This window comes from Oreochromis niloticus, linkage group LG23 (genome assembly GCF_001858045.2).
Source record: "Oreochromis niloticus isolate F11D_XX linkage group LG23, O_niloticus_UMD_NMBU, whole genome shotgun sequence".
In the NCBI taxonomy this organism is placed as follows: Eukaryota; Metazoa; Chordata; class Actinopteri; order Cichliformes; family Cichlidae; genus Oreochromis; species Oreochromis niloticus.
The window spans coordinates 43,890,323-43,913,154 of record NC_031986.2 but is presented as its reverse complement, the minus strand read 5'-3'; the positions used below and the strand labels follow the sequence as shown (position 1 = coordinate 43,913,154).

The window sequence follows — 22,832 nt, the reverse complement described above, 5'->3', positions numbered from 1 at the left end:
GATGTCGCAGACAGCAAATTGAGGAAGAAGCTGCAGCTCTCACTCTTGTGTTCTGATAAAGATGATCAGGCACTCAACAGAAATGTTTCTAGGATTTGTCATGACTCTCTAAATCCTCTTCATTTATCTTTTATTTAGTTGCTGGTAGTTTTCAGTCTGAAACAGCGCAGCCTGGTGACAGAAGGAGAAGTTGGAACCGAATGGGATATTTGTTTGAAATGAACAAAAAAGAAAACAAAATGTTGATATTTTTTTAATTCTCCATTTTCATATGAATTTGTAATCCTTGCATATAAGTGTATAAACTGTGGCTAAACGTATAGTCCTCTTCTTTGTAAATAGGGTATCAATCTGTGCCTCACGTGGTCTCCACTCTGCTCTCTCCAGTGTGCGTCGAGCGTGTCATTATGTGGTGAACCTCAGGTACTTTGAGATGTCCATCCTTCTGGTCATTGCTGCTAGTAGCATAGCACTGGCTGCTGAGGACCCTGTAGCCACCTCGTCGCACTGGAATAAGGTTTGTGTTCACACTAATGTATGAATCACCTGTCTGAGGCAGGTGTTACACGATTGTCTCAGTGGAGGATCCAGTCTTTCTGCTTTTTTAATCACTCTCATCCTGAGATATGAGTTCAATCACGCTTTATCAGCACTGCGGGTTTCTTAGCTCCCCTCAGGTAAGCAGATTAAATATCATTAAGAACAGAAGGGAAAAAAATCCTTAAACTGTTTTGCAAAAGGCCGCTTGATGGGGGGGCAATTATATCTGATGAGTGTGGCAAATGAGGTCTGAAACACACTGAGCCTGGTTATTCACTGGAGGAGCAGGGCTAATCCTGTGCTGTATTAATGTAATTTGAGGGGACTTTTTCCTGCTAAGCAGCTATCAGGAAGCATATGAAAGAAAAAACATTGTGAAATCGTTTTCGCTCATTGTTTTCTGCGCCCTTTGTGTGTCATCTCTGATAATTCTGAAGCGTCTCTGGCTGTGACTTTACAGGTTCTGCGCTATTTTGACTACGTGTTCACTGGAGTCTTCACATTTGAAATGATAATAAAGGTGAGTTATTATGTGAAAATGTCAAAAGAAATGGTGCTGAATCATGTAAATGTACCAAATGGATTTAAATTCAAAGACATCTTGTGGTTTAGCCGGATGAGTCCAGTAACAGATCACAAAACAAACACAGAAAAACAGTTTCTTATGAAAACATATCTGACTACCAAAGAAGTTGAAGTAACCGGTTTTTATGTTAGAATCAGGACCCTCTGCTGTGTTTTAGCCTTGAAGTAACAAACATGAATTTATTGCAGCAAGTTGAAGGGTTGTAATCTTTCCTCGCTGACTCATTATCACCTCTAACTCACCGCGTGGCTCTGTGCTGTCTTCAGATGATTGATCAGGGTCTGATCCTCCATGATGGCTCCTACTTCAGAGACCTGTGGAACATGCTCGACTTTGTCGTGGTGGTGGGAGCGCTGGTGGCCTTCGCCCTCACGTCAGTCACGTGATTTATTTTTATTACTCTCATGAGCTAATCATATGTCTTAACACAAAAGTGTCTCTAAATCAACTGTAAGTTATCTTTTGCATCACAGTCTGATCCATTTCCTTTATGGGTTTGTAACTGTTGTTATAAATGTCCCTCTCTCCTGCTTTAACTGTCTGTGGATGATGCCTCTGTGGGATTGACCAGCAGCAATGTGATGGGGTAAAAGACTAAGAAAAGTCCTCTCTTATGAAAAATACTAACTTTAAATGTAGTCATTTAAATTTCTGCAGAATGTCAAATTAGTAAAACATGTTATACATGTAGTGACAGTGGGTTAAAGGTGAAAAAAAAACAGTTCTTCGAATAAGAAGAGGCAAAAATGGGACATTAACAGATGTTGACGCTGTGTGTTTCTGTACAGAAATAACAAAGGACGGGATATCAAAACCATCAAATCTCTGAGGGTGTTGCGCGTCCTCAGACCACTGAAGACCATCAAGAGACTTCCTAAACTAAAGGTACCAAATGCTTTTGACTATAGTTGGCTTATTTGTCTGTGTTGGTTTTGATGAGGCAGTTCATTAAAAAAAAAGATTTTAAGAGTTTAAAGTTATACCAAAGAGAAATTAAATTAAATTAAAATTTAAAAGACAGAATTAAAATTTGGTAAAAAATTTGACAATCATATACATGATACAAGCGGCGGAAATGGGCTTCATTCCGAAGAGTGGCTAGACTCTCCCTTAGAGATGGGTGAAAAGTTCGGCCATTTGGGAGGGGCTCAGAGTAGAGCCGCTGCTCCTCCACATCGAAAGGAGCCGGTTGAGGTGGTTCAGGCATCTGACAAGGATGCTTCCTGGGCGCCGCCTTCCGGGCATGTCCCACCGGGAGGAGGCCCGGGGCAGACCCAGGACACGCTGGAGAGATTATATCTCTCGGCTGGCCTGGAAACGCCTTGGTGTTCCCCCGGACAAGCTGGAGAAGGTGGCCGGGGAGAAGGAGGTCTGCCCCCACGACCCGGCCCCGGATAAGCGTAAAAGTAGCAAGGTGCTCTGGCTTCCTGGAAGCTAAAAATAAAGAAGCGGAGACTGGCCATGGTTGATCAGTATCTGAATGTAAGGCTTTCCTCTCTTCCAGGCGGTGTTTGACTGCGTAGTGACGTCTCTAAAGAACGTCTTCAACATCTTAATCGTCTACAAGCTTTTTATGTTCATCTTTGCCGTCATCGCTGTTCAGCTCTTCAAGGGGAAGTTTTTCTACTGCACCGACAGTTCGAAGGACACAGAGAAAGACTGCCAGTAATGCTCTCTTATATCTCTAAATGTTATATATTTAATTATAACTTGAAAATATTTGAGGAGAATGGGGTTAATAAACCTAAATATGTAAGCGTGATGGTATGAACGTCTGTGTGTTGAGTTGGCTGTGGTTGAAGTTGAGGCTGAGGGTGGGAGGTGAAGCAGGGGGCGAAGGGAAACCAAGACCAGTGACGACAATGACAAAAACAACCTCATCATGATGGTTGTTTGGTTGTATTTTCCTTCAGGGGTTACTATATTGACTACGGGAAAGACAAGAAAGAGGTGAAGAGAAGAGAGTGGAAGAGGCATGAGTTTCACTACGACAACGTCATCTGGGCGCTCCTTACTCTCTTCACGGTTTCCACTGGAGAGGGATGGCCTCAGTGAGTTAAGTTAGACAGAAATATTCACGCCAAATTCAGCTTCTACTTGTCAGCTTTCTTTCATTGGAGCCTTGTTTAATTTTATGTGCATTTATAACAATTTACCATCTGGCTTGTCCTCTGGGTCCAGTATGACCTTTCATGAAGAAAATTTACTAGATGTGATTCATTCAAGAACTATGTTGCCATTTTTTAATCTTACAGCGAGGCTACAGATTAAATGGGGCTCGTGGGTTTGCACTGTCCCAGCCCTTCTTAATTGGCAGTTGGCAGGAAATAAACCTTTGGAAATGATTTCCTCAGCCACTTGGGAAATTGTATTTGCTCTCCATCCTGGCGAACAAATTCTTAAAAACAATTTCAGAAGAAAAAGCTGCTATAACACATGATCTAATAATGTTCTCAAAGGGTAACAGTTCAGAAGGAGAAAATTTCCTGCACAGAGTAGAGCTTTCTGGCACAACTTCACCTACTTCCAGGAGGCACGGAGAATAAGGCTGAAGCTCCAGCAGCGCATTTTGGTCTGCAGCCTTCATCAGGGGCATCATCGATGACGAAACGTGTCGCTCTTTACATTACAGGCGTTGCTGGAGCTTCTTCAAAATTCCCTCCACACACCATCTTAGGTTTTGGGGGACCGATATGAAGGCTGTTTGTTTCTTGTTGGTCATGGTTTGATTAGCATCTATATCAGCATTGGTTTAGCATTGCACCGCTGCTTTCCCAGGGTTCTGCAGCACTCTGTGGATGTGACAGAAGAGGACAGAGGTCCGAGCCACGGCAACAGGATGGAGATGTCGATCTTCTATGTCATCTACTTTGTCGTCTTCCCGTTCTTTTTCGTCAACATTTTTGTGGCTCTCATCATCATCACCTTCCAGGAGCAGGGAGATAAGATGATGGAGGAGTGCAGCCTGGAGAAGAATGAGGTGATGACATACAGCAAGAAGGCATGCAGGAATCAGTATCGGTACAATCTAGTGAAATGTAATATGCTCGTTAGGATGCTGCTCGCAGCTCTTCTTGGCAGTCAATAATGTTAGAGATCAGACATGGAAAAGCCCCATCAATCAAAAATACACAATTGTTCTCTTAGAATCAGTGAGTGTTTTGATTTTGTCTAATCAGAATTTCCTCACATTTATGTTACAGGACAGCTGATTCTTGGTGCTTACTGCCGTGTTTTAACTGTCGTTCTCTCTGTATTTCAGAGGGCATGCATAGACTTTGCCATCAGCGCCAAGCCCCTGACCCGATACATGCCGCAGAATCGGCACACGTTCCAGTACCGTTTGTGGCATTTCGTTGTGTCGCCTTCATTCGAGTACACCGTCCTGGCCATGATTGCTCTCAACACTATCGTGCTGATGATGAAGGTGAGGAAAAGGAGGAAACGACAGGAAAGAAATCAGAGAACTTATTAAATTTTACATTTTTTAATGAGAGCAGAACATTAGATTAGTGATAAATGAAAGCAGAAGAGCGATTATCTGCATCACGTCTTTCCTTTCTCTGCAGTGACTACTTAGTCTGTGTTATTTTCCACACATCCGTTTGTTAATAGGAAAGCACACCTTGCATCACTTCTCAGCAACATATTCTGTGATGAAAGTGCGACTGTTAACACTTTGGGTTTAAAATAAGCCGAGGTGCGTCACTCTGCAGTAAAATAAAGGATGTGCTCGTCTCTCGGCGCCGCCTGAATGCGCTGTGATGTTTGCGTTTGGATCTGCTGATGTTTTACCAGTATTTATTTTCTGATCTGGCCTCTTCTGGGACTGTGCTGGTTGTTCAGACAGACAGGCGCTCAGTGACTCAGCCTGTATTAAATATTGATCTATAATGTCCGTGCGCTGCTATTTAGCATGACCTCATTAACTGTGGCCGCCGCCCCTAGAGGAATGACTCCTTTTATAGTGCGACAGACGAGAGGTGCAGAGACAGAGGCACTATTTATGGGTCTGGAGGAATCTTCCATCAACCTGTAGATCTACAGAGTGCAGGGCTAAAGTTCACACACATCAGAGAGGAGGTTGATGCGCAGTGAATAGGCTGGAAAACGATCCACTTCTTTAGCTTCCTCATAATAAAGATCACTTTATATTTACATGTGCCGCTTTTGTGTTTTCAGTATTACTCTGCCCCGCCGGCGTACGAGGCTGTGCTGAAGCACCTGAACACGGCTTTCACTGTTCTCTTCTCTGTTGAGTGCATCCTTAAGATCTTGGCCTTTGGCTTTCTGGTGAGAGGAGACAAAAACACGCAAAGCCTTAGAGTGAATTCAACAAGTGTTTGGAAATGACTCAGAACAGCTTTCCTGTTTCAACAGAACTACTTTCGAGACACGTGGAACATTTTTGACTTCATCACCGTTTTGGGCAGCATCACTGAGATTGTTGTCGACCTGCAGGTAAAAAAAAGCTGTATTAAATGTTCCTCTGTTTCAGAACATTGCGAAATCATGTTTTTGCAGAGTTCGTAAAGGAATATGCTGTCACACTATTCAACTTCTCCCGTCTTGTGTTTCTCTGCCAGTTTGTTGATACGATCAACATGAGTTTCTTGAAGCTGTTCCGAGCAGCCCGTCTGATTAAACTGCTAAGACAAGGCTACACCATCCGTATTCTGTTGTGGACCTTTGTTCAGTCCTTTAAGGCTTTGCCCTACGTCTGCCTGCTCATTGCCATGCTCTTCTTCATCTATGCCATCATTGGCATGCAGGTGAGAAGTCCCCCTGCATCCTAAGTGTATTTTTTATGGTGAAATAAATCCTGCAGAGTAACAGTAAGTTTGTCCTCTTTTGCCTGTTTGTGTGTGTCAATCAGGTGTTTGGGAACATTAAGCTGAATGAGGAGACGCACATTAACCAGCACAACAACTTTAAATCCTTCTCTGGTGCTCTGATGCTGCTATTCAGGTAGGACACTTCAGTACCTGCAACCTGATTAAAATAGATGCACTATTGGAAGCTATGTAATCTAAACATGTGGGTTCACAGGTAACAGCACTCCAGCTTAGCTGCTAAATAAGTTTCTCTATTGTAGTCTGAATTATGTTGCAGGATTACAGTAGCAAAGAGCTTTACTGTCCAAGTGTCCCTGGGGCTACCCTGTGTCAAGTGCACTGAACTACTTACCTCGTTATCAAATTGCTTGGCAGACACTTTGAGAGTTTTAACAGATTAGTGTCGCCGTTAATGAAACAGATGTCTGGAAGAAAGCGTTGAGTGATTGAGTTGTGTTGATGTCTCATGCTGCAGTTCAACATTGTTCTCATGTGTCATAAATCTCAAGCACTGTGTGGCAGGTAAGGTAGGACCCAAATGCAGGAGAAACTCAGAAAGTAAAACTCCGAGGTAGCTTTACTACTGAAGTAGACAAAATAATTCTGAATAAGCAGAAACTAAGAACCATGGACCACACGGCGCAGACAGGAAACCGAGACAATATACACACACGTGAATGAAGGGACAGGCAACAGGTGGGAACACAGCTGATACTAATAACAGACTAAAGGGAAAGCAAAACATAACACACAGGACAATGGACTGTCAAAATAAAACAGGAAGTAGAAAACACCAGGGGTCCAGGACTAAGACATGCCAGCTTCACAGAGCTAAACAGGGACACAGCTGGGGAGACAGCGAGGTAAAAAACTGTAATCCTGTGTAAAAAGTAAATAAGAACATAATGCAATGGTTTGAAACTCTCATCTATATGTTATATACAATAGAACACACAAAAATGTCTCAGGAGAAGCTGGGGACAAGAAACTAGGACACCAAAGGAAACATGAGCAAACAAGAAAACATCAACGAAAAATGGGCCTTTAAAGCTGAAACTGGGTTATTGACTCATACATTCAGAACATGTCAAGGTTTTAGTTTATTTAGTGTAACACTTAGAAACATTAACAGGGCAAAAGAAACAACTGTATAAAGCATTATCAGTAAAAATAGGACAACGTCCTCTTTATAGTAAGGACAAATCTGTGCTTGCCCACTAACTGCACTCAGTTTTTTTGCCGCAGATAGTTGTGGTGATCAGCTGGTTGTCCAGAAGTTTAACGTGCACGTTCATTGGACAGGGTCGCAGTAATTTTCTCTATCCAGTGTTTTCCGTCGTGTGGCTGCAGTATTCAGTATTATCCACTAAACTACTAAATCTTGCATCTAAAAGCTGTTTCTGAAATGGAGCTGCAAGTCTTCCTCTGGTTGCACGCTCCAGATGGCAGGCATAACTGTGAATAAACTGTGACCTGGACAGGGTGAGTCCTGACAACTACTCCTCCCCCTGGTGTCCTATAATGTTTGTATCCAGGAGTGCTACTGGGGAGTCGTGGCAGGAGATCATGTTGTCTTGTCTGGCAGGACAGAAGTGTGAAACGGACCCGTTGCTCCAAGCAGATTCGACAGACCCAGAAGGGGGCTGTGGTTCCGACTTTGCCTATTTCTACTTTGTTTCATTCATCTTTTTTAGCTCCTTCCTGGTAAGAGACAAAAACATCTTGGCCATTGCTAATCCCTTTATTTATTTGCAACAAGAATAATCATAATTTTTCCCACAGCACATTTGGCACATGTATGTAGCTTGTGCTTTCTCCATGTCTTGCCTTCCATTCAGATGCTGAATCTGTTTGTGGCTGTAATCATGGATAATTTTGAGTATCTCACCCGAGACTCGTCCATCCTGGGTCCCCACCACCTAGATGAGTTTGTTCGAATCTGGGGGGAGTACGATCGAGCTGCCTGGTCAGTATCCTTCAGTCTTTACTCCAGTTTACACACAAAAGTTGAACTACTGCTGGTATTATGATTATGATATGATGTGAAAACCTGTGAAATAATACAGCTTCCTCGACCTTGTCATCGATTTTGGTACACCACTACACCACCCAGAACTTTTAAAGGCAAAGACCAACTTGTTTAAATACATGAACTGGTCTCTGACACTTTTAAAAGAGCACGTTCACATATTTTACTTTAAGGGAATAGTGAGATTTCATTTCAACTGCCCACCTCCTCAAAACATCAGCTCTCTGGTAATGCTCATGAATATTCCCTGTGAGGAGTAATGCCTGTTAATTAGACAATAGGAGAAGAAAGTTTCTCTGCAGTCGTGAAAAATGGTGAAAAATTCACCACCAAATTAGCAGGACACTTACAACCTTCACAAGGATGATGCAGAAATGTGAAGCATGAATCGCACAGAATGGCCTTATACACAGGAGAGACCTTAAACGTGCGAACAATAAACATATTTGGATATTAATGGATTCAATATTTTTTGTCTGATATGTCTCATTTCTAAGATTCAAACCAGACTTTTTTTCAAACATGCCTGGATAGGATCCATGATTAGAAGATAGCAGGTTATGATTACACAACCCCAATTCCAAAACCTGAAATGTAAATAATAACAAAATCCAAGGGTTTGTCAGTCTCATACACCTACATTTTATTTACAATAAAACACATAAAATGTCATTATTTAATGAAAATTATGAGCTCACACGTTGAGCAAAAACAGCTGGAAAAGTAAGTGTTTAGCAACTAATTGCTGGGTTAGTTAGTAACCGGTCAAATACATTATTGGGTCTAAAAAGGGATCTTAGAGAGTCTAAGGAGCTTGGAAGGAAAGTGTCTGGACTTCTTAATTTCTTCTTTATCACATGAGCCGAAATTTCGGCTGATTGTGACCTACACCCGTCTTCACACCTTGGCTCGTGTGATTAGGTAGAGGATCATTTAGGGGGTTCATTGTCCCTCTTGGGGGTGACACTCCCACAGGGTTTAAATCTGGGACTCTCCACCATTTGAACCTACAACTGAAGAAGCTTCTCGTAACTTAAACAAGTCCAGACGCTTTTCTTTCCAAGCTCCTTAGACTACGAGGACTTCACAGGCATCTTAGAGAGGCAGAATTATACAGAGGTTCAACCATTTCCAATAAACTGCATCTAGAAATGTGGAAAATTTTCAAAATATCCATCCACCTATCGATCCTGGTATATCTGTTATAATCATCCTGTGATATCTGTTACGTTAGATTCGTAGCGACCACAGTGGGTTTAACAAAGCAAAAAATAACTAACTCTCTTTTTTCAGGACTTGGCGAATGTGAGAGTGACCCCGTGTCTGCTGGAAGTATTATTGCTTTGTTTAAAAATCAGACGATTAAGAATCAGTTGCCATTATTTGTGTGTGATTTATTCACTACGAGTTTATTGTTGCAATTTCTAAAACTGCTGAGTTAGAGGACAGCGCCTCATTCGCCCTTATTGTGCACTAAAGTATGAGTCTGTAATTACACCATGACTAAAGACTTGTATGTTTTTCCCAGTGGTAGGATCCACTATAAGGAGATGTACAAAGTTGTACGCACTATCTCACCTCCCCTGGGCTTTGGAAAGAACTGCCCCCACAGGGTGGCTTGCAAGGTTTGGTTCCCCCATATCAACAAACCTCCCCTCTGCCTCTTTGATGTTGGATCCTTCCTGACTTCCTCTTTTCCTGCCTTTCCTTCCCTTCACCAACTGTGACCCCCCTCCCCGCCGCTTGATCGTTAGGGGCGTGTTAATCGGGTCAAAGAATGACAATAATTCAGTCTTAGGGTACTAAGGCACATGACGTTCCTCAATTTCCACACAGCTGTAAATCAGTAGATACACTTTAATTACACTAAAACTCCTCTGTGATGGCTGCGAGTCTAATTTTGATTCAATAATTGACAAATTTGAGGGAGTCCTGTGTCTTTCTACCTTTTGGATCTGGTTTAAAGATGTTTGTCATTCTTCCCCACTCCCACACAGCACAACCCAACGTAAGTATTTAATATTTACACCAGATCCAGCAAGGCTGTCATTCCTTTTCTCATCCTGTCCAAGGTTTTCTCCTTTCCCAGATTTCTATGCCCCGTTGGCAGCATAGAAAGAAAACAACCTGTTTTATTTCTCCTGCTTCAGTCTCCTCGTGTGTGATTGCCTTGGAATAATCCTTTCTCTTGTATCTCCTCTATTCTTCTTCCTCTTTTTTACCCCTCACCCCCTCCCGTGCTCTTTTTCCTCCACCATCCCTCGGGACTGCACTTCCCCTACAACTCCATCGTCTTTCAATTTCTCCTCCACCTCCAACATTGTCCACTTCATTTCCCTTCCCTTTCCTCTCTTTTCGTCGTTCCCTCATTCTTCATGGCTACCTGGCGCCCCCAGTGGTCGTATCCATTACACTGACATGTATGAGATGTTGACCAACATGTCACCACCTCTAGGCCTGGGCAAGAAATGCCCCTCCAAGGTGGCATATAAGGTAGACTGAACACCAAGACTAACAGGCACCACCTTCATATTTCAGTCAGCAGAGATGAGCTCTGTGAAACATCATTTTGTATGTCCCACACTGAAAAAGGCAAAGCATTTTTTTGTGTGTCGATCATATGATGCAGTATTGCTTGTTAAAGCAGTTTTAAGTTTGTGTATGTGTCCACTGGGGCATGGTTGGCGCTACAGTAATGATTTGCCTGTTTGCTTTGCATCTTGGCAGAGAACTCAGACGGATGAACGACAGATTGTTACTGCTGTTGATTATTTAGCCAGAGAGGAGACGTAAATGAGAAAGTTGTTAAACATCGACATTCTGGATCTGCCGGCGTCTGTTGTCAGATGATCTCATGGCGTTCATACTTTTGTTTCTTCCATCTACCTGTCTGCATGTGCCTCCTGCCGCAGCCTCTTGTTGCCTCGTTGTTTTGTGCGCTTAATGCATGCTGTTTGAGTGAAGCTGCAAGCATGCTCCATTGCATGTGTATGTATTTTTTAACCTCCAAGTGTAGAAGGACAAGAGAGGGCAAGTAAAATAATATTTTTTTAGGCTATCTGTCTTATTTCTCTCTTATTTTGACATTAAATACAAATGTTGTCTTCATTTAAAGAAATAATGATCCACTTGCCTTTTCTCTCCTCCTGTATTGATCACAGTAATCTTATTCTAACTGGATTTAACTAAAACAAAATTAAAGCTAAGCTACAGGGAAACTGGTTTCCATGAAAATGCTCCAGTTAATTATCCCCATTTCAGATATCTAAATGAGGAGCACTGATATAAAAGTAGTTTTTTATAATGAATGTGATGTTTTGGCCTTCGTAACTGTTCATCTCTGCAATGTTTTGATTTTAACATTTGCTAAATTAGTATTTGGAAAATTAGCTTGAGTACACGTACCCCTGCATCAGAATTCATGTAGCGGTAATGGAAGCAGTTGTTCGTCATTACTCAGGTTTCATATTGCACTGTGCCATGTTGTGCCGTTGCTCGCTGGTATTGTGAATTATGACTGACTATGAAACCTTCGCTGATGTCAACAGAGACTAGTCCTGATGAACATGCCTGTGGACGATGACATGACGGTCCACTTCACCTCCACCCTGATGGCGCTCATCCGCACTGCCCTTGAAGTCAAGATAGCCAGAGGTTAGACAGAAACAGACACACAGTACATTTATTCTGATGTTTAAGTGAAAATGTGGCTCAATTTCTATGTCTAATTTTGTGTTTTTGGCATTTTTGTATCTGAAGGAGGGGAAGATAGGAATCAGATGGATTTGGATCTGCAGAAGGAGATTAGTGTGATCTGGCCTCATCTCTCTCAGAAGACGCTGGACCTACTGGTTCCAATTCACAAAGGTAAAATCAACATCATAACTTACCAGTAAAAAAAATATATTGCAATACAGTACCAGCCATCACCGGTGTTATTTCAGTAAAATAGTTTTCAGTTTGATAGAGACGGACAATGTCTCACTGCTTTCTGCCTTCTCCTCTACAGCCAGTGACATGACCATAGGTAAGATCTATGCTGCCATGATGATCATGGACTATTACAAGCAGAGCAAAGCCAAGAAGCTTCGACAGCAGCTGGAGGAACAGGTGCTTTTTTTTAAATTGCTCATCTTGCTGAACCACCGTTCACCCACCGATGTTAATTTGTCGTAGTTACATATTAAATTGAGCTGTCTCTTAGTGTTATTACTTTTTAAATTAAAATGTGCGTCACCTCCAAGCCCAGTATTAAAGTAAAACTTAACTTAATCAGACTTGGGTGAGACAAAATATAATTACATGTGCTGTGGTTTGCAGAGAAAAAGGCCCAAATGCAGGATGTGAGGCAGGCAGAATAAAAGTCCACATTCAGCACATCCACACGCTCGCAGGAAACCAGGAAAGGAAGAGAGCAAACACATGTTACAACAAAGACATTACACACTCACTGGTCACTTTATTATTAGGTGCATCTTTCCAGTAGAGGGTTGCACTTCAGATCCAGATGCTGGAAACTGAGATTTTGGTCCATATTGACTTGATGGCATTGCACAGTTGGTGTGAATCTCTTGTTCCACAGCACAGTAAAGGTGCTCTACTGGACTGAAATCTAGTGATTGTGGAGACCGTTTGAGTACAGGGAATTTATCGTGTTTGAGAAACTAGTTTGAGATAATTTGATCTTTTAAACACAGAAACCAAAATCCAGTAACATCCCCAAACTGAAATGCTTCACAGCAAAGGGCCTAAAATGAAACATAAAGGCCAAGACTCCAGTGCCATCACTGCACTCTGCATACAGCTTCACAAAAATCTGAACCGTAGAACATAACCATGCCAACACGGCCACAAGATCAGCAACCACGACGAACCACACTTATACCTGCAGCTTCCGTATTCTTCACAGCTGTCGAGGACCTTTTACAACTTTCACCTTATCACGATAAATGAAGATTATGACAAAATGACGACCCTACAGAGGTTAAATGCCTGGGACTCTTCATCAGTTTTTATAAGTGATGAAGCCTCTTGGATCAGAGGTGAAAATGTCTTGAAGAAGTTCAGTTGCAACTCAACTCAAGCTCTTGAGACTATCACGACCTATCATGACCCGAATGACCGAGAACCAACACAGACATTCAAAAAATGTTTTAAAAACAGCACTGAGCCACATAAAAACACATAAAACAGCTGTTTAAATATGTTTACATATGTATCATAAGCAGTGTTGTTAGGGGGTCCTTTCATTTTCATTTTCCTTACCCTAGTGTACTTATCCTAGTGACCTGTTCCTGTTTCCATATGTTTCTTTGTCTCCTCATAGAAACACGCTCCTATGTTCCAGCGTATGGATGCTTCCTCTCTTCCACAAGAAATCCTATGCAATGCCAAATCCCTCTCATTCCTAAGGCATAGTGCTGGATCTGCTCTGTAAATATTAAACTTTTAATCTCCTCAAAAAGTTACTAGCTTTCAGTTATTTATGATGGCAGAGACTGAAAATTCTGGTTGTTGAAGCAAACGGGCTGCATGATATTTTTCTGCATCCACTTAGTACCAGAGGAGGTTTTGTGGCACTCAGCCCCATCTCTCCCCAAGAGATGTTCCTGCAACCGCTGTCCCGCCCCAGAGAGGAGAAAGAGGAAGACGATGAAGATGATTACCATTCACCCTACCACCCCTACCGCATTCACCACCACCATCATCATCTACACACACTGGTAACAACTTGCTGTTATGAAATCCAAATCATCTGTTCCATTAAAAGTTGAGAAAATGTTGATTTTCAGCTTTCAGCACTGTCTCGTAGCAGAATGACAGTCCGGTTGATTCGATGTTTGAATGTCGAGTCTGAGCAAAAGCAGTGTATAAGGTTTACTCAGCCTGCTCCTCTGTGGTATTTATGCAGGTCCCAGAGGTAGTAGAGTATAACCAAGTGATGCAGCAGGCCCGGCAGGACCCAGCGCTAATGAAATCACCTCAGCGTACAGCATCTATCAGAGCGTCGTCCATGCCCAGGCTGGCTGCTGATCCTCAGGTAATAAAGAGTAATAACCTTTATTCAAACCTATATTCAGTAACAAATCTTATATTAGTAGGTGCTTTAAAAATCAATAAACTATTAAAATCCACACAGGGCGCATTTAGTATGCTCGAATTTGCTCCTTGACAGCAGTGAATAGAAACAATTTGCCCGCACATTTTAAATGACTATTACAGACACCAGAGAGCATTTGCGTGCTCGTTGGTGTCATTCCTGGTTACTTAAATAATGCGTCTTCTGGTTGTTTTGCATGGATATAGCCTGGGATGTCTGCAGACAGTAAGCTGATGAAGCGCTCCTTCTCTACCATTGGAGACCAGTGTGTGAACGGCCTCTGGCAGGAACAGCACTCTCTGGAGAGGATCAGCCCTGATGCCACATACAGGCCCCGACAGAGGAGCTACAGAGGTCACTAATTACAACCGTGAAGCAGCTGCTGTGGTTTGATTCTGATTCAGAGCAAAGTTTTGGGGGGAAACTGGTCAAAAAAAGACTATTGTGCAAAAGTCTTGAGCCACCTCTCATTCTTTATATTTCGCTTTCATTTTTTTAAGTAATTTTGAGCAAATATTTGTAGTGCATTACAGCACAAAAGCAATTTAATGTATATGTAAATAATTCCTTCTTCAACGACAGCCACATCCTGTTAGAGGCTAAAAGAATTTCTGACATTTCTTCTATTTACATCTTTGTTTCAATAAGTTACTCAGTGAAAAAATACTGATTCCATGCCTAATTTATATAATCTCTATATTTGCCACATACACTGCCAACACCCAGGCAGTTGGAGAGCTTGCTCTGCACTGAGGAGTAGTAGAAGGGAAGCAGCAGCTCCCGGTCTGGGTGATGAAAGTGCAGCTGCTGTTGGGCCTTCTTTACCAGGGCGTTGGTGTTCTGGGTCCAGGTGAGATCAGCAGAGATGTGGGTGCCCAGAAACCTGAAGGTGGAGACAGATCACACCCATTCTCCATTTATGGCGATTAGAGGACCTGTCTGTGTCTCCTGAAGTCCATTATGAGTTCTTTGTTAAGCCTGTACCCTGTCTCATCATCTCCATCAGAGATGAGACCAACCACGGTGGTGTCATCGGCCCACTTGACGATGGCGTTGGTTGGGTGTGTTGCTGTACAGTCATGTGTGTACAGGGTCTACAGCAGGGGGCTGAGAACACAGCCCTGCAGCCATCCGGTGCTGAGTGACAGTGGGGGGGCGTGGGCAGGCATGATAGATGTACATAGGCTGGATGTAGGAGGAGACTGTTGCAAAGTCTTGGTGCCACAGACTCAAAGGCACGTTAATCTCTTACCCTCAGGTCCTAGAATCAACCACAAAGAAACAATTAGTCACGAGAGAGGGCGATCCAAGGAGCGCCGCCACCTGCTGTCCCCTGATGTGTCGCGCTGCAACTCTGAGGAGCGGAGTCGAGACCCTTCGTGTGAAAGGAGAAGGTCCCGCTCACCTAGCGAAGGACGTACACATACCTTACAGAAACAGGTGCTTCAGTCTTTCCTGACCCGGCCACTGCGCAGATCTGTCATATAATAGAATCAGGATCTGTTTTCTACTGCTGGATGAGAACCAACAGTCCTTCTCTGGCAAAGTCTGTTACTCAATATTGTTTTTGATTTATTTGCAGGTGAACACATCAGACAGCCCTGCCCACTCAACCTCAGAGTCTGGTACTCCTCGTAATCGCCGCCAATTGCCCCAGACTCCCTCTCGCCCACGGCCTTACATCTCCTACTCTCCTCTCGTCTGCCGAACCCAAACCTCTTCCACAACAGCAGCAGCCGCAGCCTCCAATGAGGGACAGAGCCAGCCTCAGGACACTCCTGCTGGCCCCACAGAGGCCTCACTGGGGGTTGACAAGGAGAGCAGGCCTTTATCTGCAGTCCAGGGGTCATCCGGAGTTCACGTTTCAGGACCGAGCCACCCCTCTCCTCATCGTTACATATCGGAGCCCTACCTCCCGTTCCACGAGGACCTAAGCAGTGGCGAAGCAAGCGAGAGGCAGGACACGCTTACCTTTGAGACTGCCGTGGCCACCAGCCTAGGTCGGGCCAATGCCATAAGCTCGGCTCCTCAGCTCAGACACTCCTGGCAGGTCCCTAATGGGCATTTCCGAAAGCACTTGGGCCAGACAAGTCCAGCTGGCGCCAGCGAGCTTTTAAGTGACACAGACGAGGATGATCGCTGCTAAAAACAACAAAAAAATGAGAGAGAAAGACCAAGAGGATGCACAGAGGAACTGGGCACCTCAGAACAGCCCACGTGGCACCACAACGCTTTAGCTCCACAGTGGCCCCGAGAACCCGATGTTCTCAGCGCCAGTAGCATTACGAGCAGGACTCAGTCCCACTGCTGTTTATCTGGATGCTGGTGTCTGTCTGCACGTGTCCTCGTGTCCGTTTGTTGTAGCTGGAGGAGACTACATGTGTGGACACGGATGTGATTTCTGTGTGTGCGCTCTTAATAGAGATTTTTTTTGCCAAATCACGAAAACAGCAGAGACTGAAAATACCATTAGTAGCTCACTGCGGGCAAACCCACATGTTGCCAAGCCTTCCCACGCAACTTTGTGTTTTGAGTGTTATTTGAACAAAATATGGTGAGATGTGGAAATCTTCTAGCTGAATCCAAGACACTGATTTAAGTGCATTTTCTGTAAGTGAAGCTTGAGGTAGCATGTAAACATGTAATAAGATGAATGTATTTTAGTTTCATGTTCAGGTCGTTTGGGGAGGTTGCTGTTAGTCCGTGCATTGTTGTGCATTGAAACAAAAAGATTTTTTTGGCAAGATTTTGTCAGTTTATAACGGGCAGCCAGCCATTCCCAACAGTTCCTGTTTACAGCAGATTATCCACAAGATTCATGGGCATTAATCAATCAATACAGAAAATCAAGTACCAGATGTTTAGTGAACTGAACAGCTGTAACAGAGTTATTTTTTTGCCACAATCTCAAAGCAACAGTAGTGTATATGAAGGTGGAGTATAGTCCAGGGTTGTGTGCAAAAAGATGATGAGCAGATCACACAATAAGAGAGGTTTTGTCTCAGGATACCGGACCATTGCATTCTGAAATCCTCTGCAGAAAAACACTCGCTCGGGATCTAAAATGAAATCAGAAGGACTTTAAGTGACTCTTTACTCTACGGGTCAGTCAACATAGTAAGATCATGACTAACATAAGAACTGAACAGATCCTATCGTGTCCATCTGCTCCGTTTGTGGACCACAAAATCCTTGGCATGAGGACAGCCATCCATAGGACAGATAGCCTGGGTGTTGTTACTATATGAAGCCAAATGGATGTTCAGTTTCCACATGTCTGTGCTGAATAACCACTGCTGATGTGTTAGAGATGTGACAAAAGCCATGTTCCTCCTGTACATAGAGCCGGGGATGTGTCCTCTTCGGGGCGGGTTTTCTTCTTTCGTGTAATGACAGAAGTGATGGGAACTTGATGTCTTTTATACATGTGATGCAACATGAATGCTTCAACAAAAGACCAACCAAAGCTACTGTTTGGTTAGTCTCTCTGTTAACTGCCACATCACTCCCACCGCATCACTTTCTGTCAGTAAAAAACAAACAAAAAGCAGGCATTTCAGTGTTTTCATGCTTCAGAGTTCTAGTAATTTACACATGCATGATCACGGTGACAGCGATAATGAGAGACGGGTGAGAGAGCGGTGTCCTATAGCCGCCTGATTATTTTTGTTTTAGTGTGCCCATGATGTTAACTGAGATTCATTTTGCCAACAATGTGATTATGAAACAAAGCAGAGAAATGTTTATTCCCGGCATTCCCTCTGCAACATTCCAAAATTATAGATGATTTGTCGTTCCCTCTAAATGAGATGTATATTTATATCATGTGTTGTTGTGTTGTTATAATATGTTGAGTTTGAAATGTGAAAACGGGATTTATCTGAGGGGTCAAAGTCACCTGCTGACGACCTGAACCTAAAGTCCCGCCATGAAGAAACGGTGTAATTTAGCAACAATACCACCTTTGAAGTGTGCTGACTGCAAGACTTGAGTTATACAGTGTACCAGTTAGATTACCTGTAGTCTATAAGGCCATGCTTAGCATGTACAGTGCAGCCTAGGACTTCACCTTACTGTCTGTCTGTACAGAAGAGCCTAATCTGTGCCTGGGGAAGACTCACCCAAAGAGTTCCCTGTCAAGCCTGGATTTCTTAGATAGAGAAGCTTTCTGGTAAATATGTAGTATAAACTGTACAAAATAAATTCATGTTTAATTTATTGCAATCTTTACATTTTTATTTTATCCATGATGCCTGTCTATGAGCTTAACAAAGGACGTGTTTACATATCTGTTCAAAGGACAATTAAAAAGCGATCACCTGACTTTTCTGCACTGAGTGATATCACTTCCAAGAATTTGGCTGCATGCAACCAAATCAGCCAGTGATCAGCACTGTTGCCTCACAGCAAGAAGGTGCTGGTTCAGATCCAGTAGCCAGCTGGGGCCACTGGGTTTGGATGTACGACCGTTGTTGCATGACTTTCTCGTTATGCTTTTTTTCCCATCACTATTAAATGAAGGTGAAATACCTGCAATTCTTGTAAGAGAGCATGAAAGTGCAGTGAACAATATACACGAGTTGGAAGCTCGACTGACTCGTCTTGTTGGTAATCATCTACACAAGTAACGCATTCATAAAATCCAGATTTTGCCTGAAATTCCCATTTTTCAACACCCACGCCTGAACAGTAGATAAAACAGGAAACCAGAACAAGTCAGTGGTTCATTTGCAAAACATTTAACTATGTTTAGTTTTTACTCAAATTCCAGAGAAACATGTTTTTTGTGTTTATATTTTGTTGTTCACATATATTCCCGAAATAAATACGTGTGAAGGATTAAGCAGGTTGAGGCTTTTAAGTGACGTAGGTGAGATGTCGAGTTTCTTTTGTGAGCAGACTCGGACCCACTACTCAACAGCCATCAGCCAGTCTCCTCTCACACAGTCATCACATTCAGTTTTAATGGGTAAAAAGTGGTGCTGTCCCACCTCATTTTAACGAGATTAACGCTGACAGCACCAGTAAAAATCAGCCTTTATAGCCTCATCAAGGTTGATTTGTATATCCACAGTGGGTTTGTGAGTCATTCGCTGTATATTAGTTGTATAAAACATATTTGCTGCTATAATATCGCATGTTCTGGGAGCTGGATATTCAGACACCTTATCAATAATCCGTCATGTCTTGCCTCTGCTGAGGTGAACATACTGCTGCTCCTGGACCAGCACTCAGCACTTATTACAGGATTTTAGCATCAGAGGATGTGAGATGCTGCCACACATATCAAAGAGCAGTGGCAGCATTCAGCCTTCTGTAAATATTACCAGTGAAATGCAACACAGAAACTTGTTAAACGCATTTTCTTCCAGGTATAAAGTTTTGTGGTGTTTTTAAAGCTAAACTAGACTTCTAACTGGGACTACCTTTGCTGCACAAAATCCTTGTTTGCATTACTGCATCCAATAATTCAGCATCAGTCTGAAAAGTAATTGGCTTAGCTGTAATAAGCTACTGTTTGTTTTCTCTAAGGCAGAAACCCATTAATGGAACAAAACTACTCACAAATTAACATGCAAACTAAGTAGAGACTGTCGTCTCCAATAGATAAACAGATTATGCATGTTCTCGGAAGAGACTTCACAAGGTCACACCTGACTGCAGTGGGCTTGTTTATCTAGGATGGATTCATTTTCCATGATGTGCAGCTTGAAAGGATTTAGCTCAAAGGCGTGGTGTTTAACTTGACCTTGAATGTTTCCATACAGAGTACTAATGCCCTGTGAATCTGACAGCTTTGTGATATACTTGACATCAACACGTGAAGCAGCTCTGAGGAGGACACTGTTTAGTTTCACTATGATGCCACAACCATGGACTTAAAATCTGTGGACTCTTCTGGAAACTGTCCGTGTGCATTGACTGCATGCATGCAACACGTCACATTTCACACAGATCGGGGAGCACGGTCATGGGTCTGTGTAGGTTCTCTCCGGGTGCTCCAGCTTCCTCTCACAGACATGCAGTTAGACGGGTTAGATGACTGGTGATTATAAATTGGCTGTAGGCGTGAATGCAAGTGTGAGGGGTGTCTTTCTGCCTGTGCTGGCACTCAGACTGGTGATCTGCCCCAGGTGTACCCCACCTCTCGTCCTATGGCAGCTTGGATAGGCTCCAGTCCCTCCCCAAATTCATGCTGTACTTGGACTGTTGACTATAAAAGAACACACCCTGGTGTCACGGTCTGGGACCTGAGATCAACACTTTGAACTTGATCCTGCTGGGAGGAGCTTTCCGTCACCACATACTCTTTACTGTAATCCCAAACCGTGGTCACAAATCCCCTTCTCAGGCAGCAGCCCCTCACTTTTTTGATCCTTATGTCACATTCCTCACCTGGGCCACAGTCCTCCCCCTCTGACCCTGGACAAAGAAGACTGAGGTGGGGGGAATGGGGGTGTTGGATCAGTGTGAAGTTCAATGGTGAATTAGGCAGACTGGGGTGGATTGCATGACAGATAAGTCGTCCTTGTTACTTTTTGTGTCCAAAAATAAACTTTATGGCAGAGAAAATGTAAATCTTTAACACTGGTCTTAATCATGCTTGTGAATCTGTGATTCTCCAGGTAGTAGTCTTATTCTTCATCCCAAGTCCAACTCAGTGCAGTGGTGTTGTCTCACCTCAGACAGTCTCTGCCACATGAGAAACAAAGGACTTGCACCTTCTGTGCAGCAGCAAGCTTAGCTGAAAACACCCCCGAGTGTCTGTCATTGTTCACACTGTGAGATCTGAGGCGCTTGCTGAAGATCAAAGACACTGGCGTCAACCAGCAGATGGATATGTTCATGTGTTTTTGTGCTGCCACAATGTTTAAATGAGACATCTCTCTCATGCTGAGCCTTCAGCTGTCTCGTTTGGTCCCTTTATTTTATCATTCCTCCAGCCTCAAACAAATGGACAGCCAGGCCAGTGCTTGGCTCAGGCCTCCGGGGGGGGGGGGGTTCAAGTGCATCCTCTGGTGTTTATCAGGCAGACTGGAGCGCTGGCACACAGTTCAGACTGAGGAGTCCGGATGTTACCGTTACCAGAAGCCATGCAGGGCTCTTTTGTGGTGCTGCTGCTACTGAGCTATGTAAGTCTGGCTGCATTGAAATGCTTTTATCTGTAAAAATACTGCTGACATACTTCTGTTTAATTTTTCCAATGGACTGTCAGCTAGTAGTAGAAGCACAAAGTGTAATTATTTCTGTTTAGGTTAAGAGTAAAGGTACAAGGCTCTGAAATTTAAAGGAAAAAACTGGATCGCTGTAGATTTTTATAGTGCATTAATTTACACTAAGAATCACTTTACTTACATTTACTGTTTTCAGCTGCCTTTGCTCCTTTTCTGTTTCTCTCAGTAACTGTAGCAATTAAATTATTTTTGTTTTATTAACACATTTCAAGTAATTGGCTCTTGTTATATGTGCAAATGAAACAATCATCAATGGTGGAGGACTTTTACTTCAACTGTAGCAACATAGCGAATAAAATATTCTCTCTGCAAAAGAATAATTTCACCCCTTAAAATGTTTTGACCTTCATATTAGTCACAGACAGAAGAGCCGGAGGTTTGCCAGTGTGCTAAAAACTGCCTGAAGGACGGATGCATGTTTTCACAAAGGAATAGATTATTGGTTATTTTTACCTAACATACTTAACGTCCATGCAGATAATATTTTGGTTTTGTTTAGTTTTTCTTTGGTTATGAGAGATTTTCTTCTTTGTCTGCTTTTTCTAGACAGAAAGAGCAACAACAAAATAGCAGCATTATGTGATCTGCAGGACAGTCAGACGATGAAGTGTTATGTTATTATCTATTATTATGTCATAATATGCTAAATACAGTAAAAACTAAGGCACCACTGAATGGTAATGTATATAAATGTAGTAAAACCTCTGAAGTCTGTTTGTGTCTGATATTAATATTGCTGATTCTGGCATCCCCTAGTGGCCGCCACAGCATGATGTCCACCATAATAAAAACAGAATTCACCTTTTTAAACTATAAGTGAGGTTTCTCTTCTGGTATTTATATGCGTTTATCATGCATCGACTTCTGGGAAGCAAAACAAGCCACCCAGATGTGAATTTATGGCAAAGACTTGGTTTAAGGTTAAATCTGGGGTCAGGATTAAGCAAGTAGTAGTTATAGTTGGGCAAACCTCTGGGAAATAAATCTTAGCGACTCTAAATGATGGCTATATTATTGAGAGTGTGTTTGGGCTGTGGGTACCATCCAGCTGATTATTTTAGTCTGGGGGGGGGTCCTTCAGCAGCTGAGCATCACTGTGGAGATGAGAGCATCATGTGCTCATGTCTGACAGACACGAAACGCTGTGACAGTCAACAAACACTTCATTTGATTTCTGACAGTGTCTGTTTTATTTTTCCTGTTATCAGAGTTTAAGGTGTCTAAAAAACACACTAGATCGGTTGTTACTGCTGTTCTGCTCATCCTAATATATATGTTCCTTTTTGTCCCTATGATGTCTGTGTTATGTGGTGTATAGCATTATTTGGTTTCTATGCCATAACTTTCTTAAAGTAATCAAGAGCTACTAACAGTTATACAGACATGATTTAGATGCCAGTCTAAGCCGCAGGCTTTCAAAACTGGAATAAGTTACAGGGTCAGTAATCTCTACACAACAAGGCGGAAGATATCTGCTAGGATTAACTGGTGCACACCCACGCAGTAT

General features: G+C 42.7%; 2 protein-coding genes across 2 annotated transcripts in view; both read left to right on the top strand.

Moving 5' to 3' along the window:
• The window catches only part of cacna1ea (calcium channel, voltage-dependent, R type, alpha 1E subunit a), a 127,968-nt gene extending 109,660 nt beyond the window's left edge, over positions 1 to 18,308 (top strand). Inside the window, exons 26-50 of the mRNA XM_019351946.2 lie at positions 388 to 517; positions 1,001 to 1,060; positions 1,393 to 1,499; positions 1,701 to 1,712; positions 1,915 to 2,011; positions 2,631 to 2,791; positions 3,040 to 3,177; positions 3,905 to 4,106; positions 4,389 to 4,553; positions 5,309 to 5,419; positions 5,507 to 5,587; positions 5,713 to 5,898; positions 6,003 to 6,094; positions 7,497 to 7,665; positions 7,800 to 7,927; positions 10,387 to 10,483; positions 11,539 to 11,644; positions 11,750 to 11,857; positions 12,000 to 12,100; positions 13,317 to 13,423; positions 13,548 to 13,713; positions 13,902 to 14,030; positions 14,297 to 14,444; positions 15,349 to 15,530; positions 15,673 to 18,308. Coding sequence (XP_019207491.1) covers positions 388 to 517; positions 1,001 to 1,060; positions 1,393 to 1,499; positions 1,701 to 1,712; positions 1,915 to 2,011; positions 2,631 to 2,791; positions 3,040 to 3,177; positions 3,905 to 4,106; positions 4,389 to 4,553; positions 5,309 to 5,419; positions 5,507 to 5,587; positions 5,713 to 5,898; positions 6,003 to 6,094; positions 7,497 to 7,665; positions 7,800 to 7,927; positions 10,387 to 10,483; positions 11,539 to 11,644; positions 11,750 to 11,857; positions 12,000 to 12,100; positions 13,317 to 13,423; positions 13,548 to 13,713; positions 13,902 to 14,030; positions 14,297 to 14,444; positions 15,349 to 15,530; positions 15,673 to 16,236 — 3,547 coding nt within the window. The 3' untranslated portion in view covers positions 16,237 to 18,308. The remainder of the gene's footprint in view (positions 1 to 387; positions 518 to 1,000; positions 1,061 to 1,392; positions 1,500 to 1,700; positions 1,713 to 1,914; positions 2,012 to 2,630; positions 2,792 to 3,039; positions 3,178 to 3,904; positions 4,107 to 4,388; positions 4,554 to 5,308; positions 5,420 to 5,506; positions 5,588 to 5,712; positions 5,899 to 6,002; positions 6,095 to 7,496; positions 7,666 to 7,799; positions 7,928 to 10,386; positions 10,484 to 11,538; positions 11,645 to 11,749; positions 11,858 to 11,999; positions 12,101 to 13,316; positions 13,424 to 13,547; positions 13,714 to 13,901; positions 14,031 to 14,296; positions 14,445 to 15,348; positions 15,531 to 15,672) is intronic.
• A 244-nt stretch (positions 18,309 to 18,552) lies between these two features.
• si:dkey-21p1.3 (collagen alpha-1(I) chain) overlaps positions 18,553 to 22,832 on the top strand; it is a 31,377-nt gene continuing 27,097 nt past the window's right edge. The window contains exon 1 of the mRNA XM_025902904.1: positions 18,553 to 21,223. Within this exon, the coding sequence (XP_025758689.1) occupies positions 21,164 to 21,223 (60 nt within the window). The 5' untranslated portion in view covers positions 18,553 to 21,163. The remainder of the gene's footprint in view (positions 21,224 to 22,832) is intronic.